General features: G+C 38.7%; 1 protein-coding gene across 1 annotated transcript; it reads left to right on the forward strand.

Annotated features, from left to right (window-relative positions):
• Positions 1–629: 629 nt before the first annotated feature.
• LOC133872502 (uncharacterized) lies at positions 630–9,155 on the forward strand. Its single transcript, XM_062310016.1, has 7 exons — positions 630–1,065; positions 1,207–1,253; positions 5,203–7,556; positions 7,649–7,906; positions 7,992–8,097; positions 8,193–8,839; positions 9,017–9,155. Exons 3-6 carry the CDS (start codon positions 5,209–5,211, stop codon positions 8,823–8,825), a joined length of 3,345 nt encoding a protein of 1,114 aa, XP_062166000.1. The 5' UTR covers positions 630–1,065; positions 1,207–1,253; positions 5,203–5,208; the 3' UTR covers positions 8,826–8,839; positions 9,017–9,155.
• Positions 9,156–9,550: the final 395 nt, after the last annotated feature.

Below are 9,550 nucleotides of genomic sequence, written 5' to 3' on the forward strand. Positions count from 1 at the left end.
ATTAAATTATTATTTTTTAAATAATATATTTATTTCTATATATAATTATTTTTTATTATATATATAGATATATTTATTACTTTTTAAATTAAATACAATTTCTACTATGGGGGACGTGTATTTTAGGGTTAGGGTTTTTTTCTATATATAGTACATACAGTTAGGGTTATGGTTGTTTGCTATACAAAATACATACACTTATGATTAGGGTTTATATGATGAGTTATATATATATATATATATATATGGTGTACTTATAAGTACGTTAACCCTAACCCTAAATTGACATATTGTACTATATGCATAATTAAACCAACTTTGTGAAGCATATATGTAGACCCAAAAAAATAATAATAATAATTAACATGAGTTCATGCAGTGCATGTACATGCAGTACATGCATTGCATGAACTTAGGGTTGCATGGGTTTATATAAAATAGATATATATATATATATATATATATATATATATATATATAAAATAGATATATATATAAAATAGATATATATATATATATATATATATATAAAATATATATATATATATATTAAATATTAAATATATATAGCATGTGGAGACGTGTATTTATAAACACGTCTCCAACTGTTTGGCCGGATGCCGCGCGGGAATTCTCCCGCGCGCCACCTGGCCAAACATTATATATTATATACGTAAAACTAATTAATAATATAAATATATATTATATTATATAAATTATATACTTATATTTATATATAAGAAATGGGTAGCTTCCAGAGGAAGCTACCCATTTCTTCTCTCTCGCTCTCTCTCTCTCTCTCTCTCTCATTTCTTCTCTCTCTCTCTCTGTCTCTCCGGCGAGCTCAGCCGGCCGGTGTGGTGAGCTCCGGCGTCGTCACGTCTCCCTCTCACCGACTGTCTCTCTCTCACCGATTCCCTCTAGCTCTCTCGCTCTCTCTCTCTCTCTGTCTCTCTCTCTCTGTCTCTCTCTCTCTGTCTCTCTCTTTCTCTCTCTTTCTCTCTCTACTGGGACGTCCCTCCGGCAGGGGTTGGCTAGGCCGTCGGTTCCCTTTCCTCCGGTCGGGTCAGTGGCTCTCTCTCTCTCTCTCTCTGTTCAGTCGCCGGTACTGCTCTTAATATATATTGCAGATAAATTTAGTGTTATATATATATACATTTGCTAACTTTTTTTTCCTTTCTCCATAATGTATATCCGAATATGCAGGTATATATATAAAGAAGGAGCCCTAAATCCACAACCTACCGTCGACAGTGAGTAATTTCCCCTTAAATTTGTATTTCATTTTTTTTTTCAACATGTAAATGAAATACTGATTGAATATATATTGTAATAATTTTTATTGTAATAATTTGGACATTTGTTCTTGATTGATAATTGTAATAATTTTTGGACTGTGTTATATTTTATTTTTTCAATTTTGCTGAATCAGTGTAAGCTTAAATTACTGTTTTTTTTTTTTTTTTTTGGGGGGGTTTTCTTGGAGTAGGTATTTCATTTTTGCTATAGTTTGTGTTTTTTTTTTTAACAATGCTGCATGTATTTTTGTGTTAGTACAGATTTGATATTTAGAAATTGTGTAGGCGTTTGTATTTTTGTGTCATTTAGTGTTATATGTATTTTTATTTTTTTGAAAGCCATGTTCTTTTTTGCCATGTTGTGTTTTTTATGTTTTTAATTTTTCCTATCCTAATTTTTTATTTGAGAGGTTATATATATATATATATATTTTGAATGTGTTATTATGGATTACAATGTTTTTTTGTTAGTCAAACAAAATCAAACAATGTCCGATATTAGTTTAACGTTTAAACCAACGATGACACTTTTGAAAATAATAAATGGGAACAACCAATAAAATGGGTTTGAATAAAAAAAGAAAAAATATTAAAATTGACCGTCTACTTTTTAAGAAATACTTAAACTCCAACCCTAAACTTTATATCTTCAAATCATAACCATAAAACCAACACAATAATAAACCCTTAAATAAACTTTGAATCCTACACGTTCTTAAAAAAAACCCTTACCCTAAACTCTAAACCCTAAATCGTAAACCCTAAAAAAAAAATTCCTACACTTAAAAACCCTAACCCTAAACCTTAAACCCTAAACCCTAAACCCTAACAAACCCTAAACCCTAAAGCGTAAAAAAAAATATCATACACTTTCTAAAAAAAGAAACCCTAACACTAAAAACAAAAGTCCTATCCTTAAACCCTAAACCCTAAACCTTAAAAAAAAAAAATTATCCTACACTTTCTAAAAAAAGAAACCCTAACACTAAAAACAAAAATCCTAACCTTAAACCCTTAAAAAGGAAATTTCCTACACTTTCTAAAAAAAAAATTCCTAACACTAAAAACAAAAATCCTAACCTTAAACCCTAAACCCTAAGAAACAAAAACCCTAAACCCTAAACCCTAATCCTAGATCCTTTAAAAAAAAAAAAAATTCCTACATTTTCTATAACCAAACCCTAACCTTAAACCATAACGAACCCTATATCCTAAACCCTAACAAAAAAAAAATCCTACACTTTCTAAATTTATACCCTAAACCCTAACAAACCCTAACCCTAAACCCTTTAAAAAAAAAAAAATCCTACACTTTCTAAATTTATACCCTAACCCTAAACCCTTTAAAAAATAAAAAAAAAAATCCTACACTTTCTAAATTTATACCCTAACCCTAACAAACCCTAACCCTAAACCCTTTAAAAAAAAAAAAAAAAATCCTACACTTTCTAAATTTATACCCTAACCCTAACCCTAACAAACCCTAACCCTAAACCCTAACAAACCCTAACCCTAAACCCTTTAAAAAAAAAAAATCCTACACTTTCTAAATTTATACCCTAACCCTAACCCTAAACCCTAACCCTAACAAACCCTAACCCTAAACCCTTAAAAAAAAAAAAAAAAAATCCTACACTTTCTAAATTTATACCCTAACCCTAACCCTAACAAACCCTAACCCTAAACCCTAACAAACCCTAACCCTAAACCCTTTAAAAAAAAAAAAAAATCCTACACTTTCTAAATTTATACCCTAACCCTAACCCTAACAAACCCTAACCCTAAACCCTAACAAACCCTAACCCTAAACCCTAACAAACCCTAACCCTAAACCCTAACAAACCCTAACCCTAAACCCTTTAAAAAAAAAAAATCCTACACTTTCTAAATTTATACCCTAACCCTAACCCTAAACCCTAACCCTAACAAACCCTAACCCTAAACCCTAACAAACCCTAACCCTAAACCCTTTAAAAAAAAAAAATCCTACACTTTCTAAATTTATACCCTAACCCTAACCCTAACAAACCCTAACCCTAAACCCTAACAAACCCTAACCCTAAACCCTTTAAAAAAAAAAAATCCTACACTTTCTAAATTTATACCCTAACCCTAACCCTAAACCCTAACCCTAACAAACCCTAACCCTAAACCCTAACAAACCCTAACCCTAAACCCTTTAAAAAAAAAAATCCTACACTTTCTAAATTTATACCCTAACCCTAACCCTAACAAACCCTAACCCTAAACCCTAACAAACCCTAACCCTAAACCCTTTAAAAAAAAAAAATCCTACACTTTCTAAATTTATACCCTAACCCTAACCCTAACAAACCCTAACCCTAAACCCTTTAAAAAAAAAAAAAAAAATCCTACACTTTCTAAATTTATACCCTAACCCTAACCCTAACAAACCCTAACCCTAAACCCTAACAAACCCTAACCCTAAACCCTTTAAAAAAAAAAAATCCTACACTTTCTAAATTTATACCCTAACCCTAACCCTAAACCCTAACCCTAACAAACCCTAACCCTAAACCCTAACAAACCCTAACCCTAAACCCTTTAAAAAAAAAAATCCTACACTTTCTAAATTTATACCCTAACCCTAACCCTAACAAACCCTAACCCTAAACCCTAACAAACCCTAACCCTAAACCCTTTAAAAAAAAAAAATCCTACACTTTCTAAATTTATACCCTAACCCTAACCCTAACAAACCCTAACCCTAAACCCTTTAAAAAAAAAAAAAAAAATCCTACACTTTCTAAATTTATACCCTAACCCTAACCCTAACAAACCCTAACCCTAAACCCTAACAAACCCTAACCCTAAACCCTTTAAAAAAAAAAAATCCTACACTTTCTAAATTTATACCCTAACCCTAACCCTAAACCCTAACCCTAACAAACCCTAACCCTAAACCCTTTAAAAAAAAAAAAAAAAATCCTACACTTTCTAAATTTATACCCTAACCCTAACCCTAAACCCTAACCCTAACAAACCCTAACCCTAAACCCTAACAAACCCTAACCCTAAACCCTAACAAACCCTAACCCTAAACCCTTTAAAAAAAAAAAATCCTACACTTTCTAAATTTATACCCTAACCCTAACCCTAAACCCTAACCCTAACAAACCCTAACCCTAAACCCTAACAAACCCTAACCCTAAACCCTTTAAAAAAAAAAAATCCTACACTTTCTAAATTTATAACCTAACCCTAACCCTAAACCCTAACCCTAACAAACCCTAACCCTAAACCCTAACAAACCCTAACCCTAAACCCTTTAAAAAAAAAAAAAAATCCTACACTTTCTAAATTTATACCCTAACCCTAACCCTAAACCCTAAAAAAAAAAAAAAAAACCTAAACCCTCCTAAACCCTAACAAACCCTAACCCTAAACCCTAATCCCTTACAAACCCTAACCCTAAACCCTTAAGAAAAGAAAAGAAAAAAAAAAACAAAATCCTACACTTTTTTTTTTTTTAAAAAAAAAAAGCCTAACCATAAACCCTAACAAACCCTAACCCTAAACCCTTTAAAAAAAAAAAAATCTTACACTTTATAAATTTATACCCTAACCCTAACCCTAAACCCTAAACCCTAAACCCTAACCCTAAACCCTAAAAAAAAAAAAAAACATAAACCCTCCTAAACCCTAACAAACCCTAACCCTAAACCCTAAACCCTAAACCCTTACAAACCCTAACCCTAAACCCTAAAAAACCATAAACCCTAAACCCTAAACTCTAACAAAAAAACTAAAACCCTAAACTCTAACCATAAACCCTTTAAAAGGGAAATAAATTCGTACACCCCATGTTGCGTGACATGCTCAACTTTTTTACACGTTTATTTGTTTGACGTATGATTTGTCTTGTCCTCTTAACCCTATACAGAGGAATATGGACAAGTCTTGGATGTCAGCACCTAGGGGTACGACAACGTATAACGACGGGTGTAGGGCGTTTGTGACATTTGCCGTTCGTAACTGTACGGCCGTCGATGGAAAAATTTACTGCCCATGCAAGTATTGTCGAAATAACCAGCGTCACACTCCTGATTACGTTCTTGCCCACCTGACTGGAGGTCGGGGGATGAATCCGGGATACCATTTGTGGTATATGCACGGTGAGACTACGACTGGATCCGCTATTCCTGGTCAGTGTTCGAGTTATCACAGTGGCACAGAGGCCGCTGACCATAGCACTGAACATGGTGAAGTCACAGAACAGGAGGGTGTCGCTGTGGAACAGGATGATAACATGCACGCCATGTTGCGTGACGCCTTCGGCGTGCACGATGTTCCTGAAGCCGCAAGTACTCTTCCGCAACAAGTTGATGAAGATACGTCGTGCGAGGACGCATTGAAGTACCAAGAGCTGTTAAAGACTGCCGAGAAGCCCCTTCACCCTGGTACAAAGCACAGTAAATTGAGTGCTACTGTACACATGTACAACTTGAAGTGCGTTGGAGGTATTAGTAACAAGATTTTTTCAGACATTCTGGAATTCATCAATCAGTTGTTGCCTCCTTGCGATGAGGCATTGCCAGATAACACGTACGAGGCGAAGAAGTTCCTAAGTGGCATGGGTCTGGGGTATGAGAAGATTCCGGCGTGCCGTAACGACTGTATGTTATTCTGGAAAGACAATAAAGAATTAGATTCATGTACCGTATGTGGAGAGTCTAAGTGGAGGGCTGATACACATGTAGATGATGATGGTGAGATCATATCAGCGAGAAAAAAACGCCCGGTGAAGATCTTGAGGTGGTTTCCACTCATCCCACGGTTGCAGAGGTTATTCATGTCTGAGCATACTGCGCCCCATATGAGATGGCATGCAGAAGGCCGCACTAGGGATGGCGTATTGAGGCACCCGGCCGACGGTGAGGCATGGAGATCGTTCGACATTTTACATCCAAATTTTATGGCAGAGAGTAGAAACGTCCGGCTTGGTTTGACAGCAGATGGATTTAATCCATTTGGGAACATGAGCACATCTCACAGCACATGGCCCGTAATGCTTGTGCCGTACAATTTGCCACCTTGGATGTGCATGAAACAGTCGTCCTTCATCCTTTCCTTGGTTATCCCTGGACCGAGCTCACCAGGTATGGATATTGATGTTTACCTTCAGCCATTGATTGATGAGTTGGTGGAACTGTGGAATGTAGGGGTACGAACATTCGATGCTTCAAAGAAGGAAAATTTTATTATGCGATCTCAGTTGATGTGGACGATAAACGACTTGCCAGCGTATGCAGATTTATCAGGTTGGCCTAACAGGGGTGCGAAGGCATGTCCTTGCTGTATGCAATCGACGCGTTCTATACGCTTAAAGAACGGGTGCAAATTTTGCTATATGGGGCACAGGAGATATCTGCCGCCTGAACATCTGTGGCGGCTTAACAGGAGGACATTTGACGGTACCGAAGAATTTGCCAGCGCACCGATTGTGCCATGCGGATACGAGGTTCTCCAACAGTTGGACGGAGTTGCGTTTGGAGATGAGACCGCGGGTAAGAAGAAGAAACGGAAGAAGCGGAAGAAGGGTGCAGGGAGTTCCGATGTTATATGGAAGAAGAAAAGTATATTTTTCAGATTGCCGTATTGGAAAGACAATTTGCTTCGGCACAATCTTGATGTTATGCACATAGAGAAAAATGTCATGGACAATATACTTGGCACTATTTTGGATATAAAAGGGAAAACGAAGGACAACTTGGCAGCTCGGCTGGACTTGCAGGAAATGGGGTTGAGACCTAAGTTGCATCCGTTCACGGCCGCCAACGGTAAAACGTATATTCCCGCTGCCTGTCACACAATGTCTAGAGAGGACAAAGAAAATTTTCTGAAGGTTCTTCGAAATGTTAGGGTCCCGGACGGATACGCTTCGAACATTTCACGATGTGTTCGGCTCAAGGACCGTACAATTTCTGGCTTGAAGAGCCATGATAGCCACATACTGATGCAACAGCTTCTTCCAATTGCACTGCGTAAGTCATTGCCTGATAAAGTGGTTAGACCTCTTGTGGAGATTTCTGCATTTTTTAGAGGCATATGCTCAACAAAGCTATCACAAGAAGATATGGACCGACTGCAGGGTGACGTCTGTATCACTTTGTGCAAGCTAGAACAGATATTCCCTCCAGGGTTTTTTACCAGCATGGTCCACTTGGTTGTGCATCTTGTGCGCGAGTGTAGACTAGGCGGACCCGTGCAGTATAGATGGATGTACCCGGCAGAGAGGTAAAATTCGGCGTAATATGTAAATAAATATTTTTATTTAATTGTAATCCTAATTGACGACAATTAAATTGTCGTGTATGTGTTTAAACCAGGAGTCTGGGGAATTTCAAAAATAATGTGCGCAATAAAGCAGCTCCTGAGGGGTGCATTGCGGAGGGGTACATAGCGACCGAGCTGGTAACGTTCTGTTCAAGGTATCTGAATAACGCACCAACATTCCACAACAGACCTCAGAGGAATCCTGATGGATCCAAGGGAGCGGGCACGCGTGTTACCATGAACCGGTTGATAATGCACCAGATTCATCGTTATATTGTGTTCAACTCTGAAGAGTTTCACAATTTGCGGACGTAAGTAGTCCTAACCTTATATTTAGCAGAATTCGAGTAAAAGTATTAATAACAATTATTACATAATTGTATACGCTGAATGTAGGATGCACAAAGACGCGCTTAGGCGATCATGCACTAGGGGTCGCATTACGGAGGCTCTTATTGAAGCACAACATCATGAGCAGTTCTGCGAATGGTACCGTGCATATGTAAGGAAATAGTTGTAAATTTTAAATTGGATAAATTTATGCGGGTTCAGGATTATAACCCAATGTGATGTTTACTATTTGTAATTAAAACATAGGTCGATGGCCTGGACGATCAACGTAGGGAGGAATTGGGCCACAAGTTGGTTATGCGTTGTAGAGGGCTAAAGGAGACAGCGGTGAAGTACAACAGGTACGTGGTAAATGGAAAATTATTTCGCACGCTTGCTCATGATGTGGGAAGGAGGACTCAGAATAGCGGCGTCTGTGTTCCTACCGTTGAAGGCGAAACGTACTACGGACAGTTAACCGATATATTTGAGGTCGAGTACTATGACAGGACTACGTACGTCTTATTTAAGTGCAATTGGGCAGACCCCACAATGGACAGAGGATTCACAATAGACGAGTATGGCCTAGTGTTTGTCAACTTCAATCACCTCGTCCACAGGGGAGAACAGATTCAGGACGAGCCGTACGTGCTTACATCTCAGGTGGATCAAGTATTCTACGTAGAAGATGGAAGGAACCCAAATTGGGTTTGTGCGGTTAGGACCAAACCGCGCAACGTGTACGACGTTGGACAGGGGGATGGGAGTAATGAGGATGGTACAACCTACCATGAGTGCGTACCGCTCGTACTAGCCACTGCTGACCTACCAGATACGAATGACGAATTCGAGTACGACAGGCCCGACGTAGATCCTATTGAAGCTCCCGTGATACAATGATTGATGTATTTGTTGTGAGTATAATTAGCTTGAACTCAATACACTTGACTGATATATATATTGCTTGTACAATTCGCTTGTACTGAATACAAATTTTTATTAATTGTATAAATTTCGCTGTTCTTTAGTATGTTCATTAAAAATATATTAAAAAAACATATTCTAATTAATTTGTCTGCATTTGTTCGCAGGTATTGATGGACCAGAGACCCCCTCATTATGCGTATCGGGCACCTAGCCCACCCGTGCCCCCCATGACCACGCCCACTGTTTCGACGGCATTGTATTCTGCAGCGTGGCCACACCACCCAGACGGGCCTTATAGACCATTGTTGCCGGGTACGGTGGCCGTGCCCACGGCAGATCACGGACAGAGCAGCACAGCTGGACCTTGCAGCTCTCCATTGTCGGAGCTGCCGACATTATCTCAGATAGGGTTCACCCAACCGGGTAACGCATATCGATGGTGGCTGCGAGAAGGGATGGGGTCACAGGGTTATGCGCCGTACTTTCCGTATACGTATAGTGGACCTATGACGTGTAACCCTGATAGTGAGACGCAGGATGTAGGATTTCCACTGTCACAGACCGGGGAGATGCAGATGCCGGCTATGGGGTTGGGACAGATACCGGCACAGGCGGCGATGCCTGGCCAGATTTTGGGGCCGAGACAGATGCCAGCATCGGGGGCGAGTCAGGGCCCGGGCCCGAGACAGATGCCAGCA

This window comes from Alnus glutinosa, chromosome 7 (assembly GCF_958979055.1).
Source record: "Alnus glutinosa chromosome 7, dhAlnGlut1.1, whole genome shotgun sequence".
Lineage (NCBI taxonomy): Eukaryota > Viridiplantae > Streptophyta > Magnoliopsida > Fagales > Betulaceae > Alnus > Alnus glutinosa.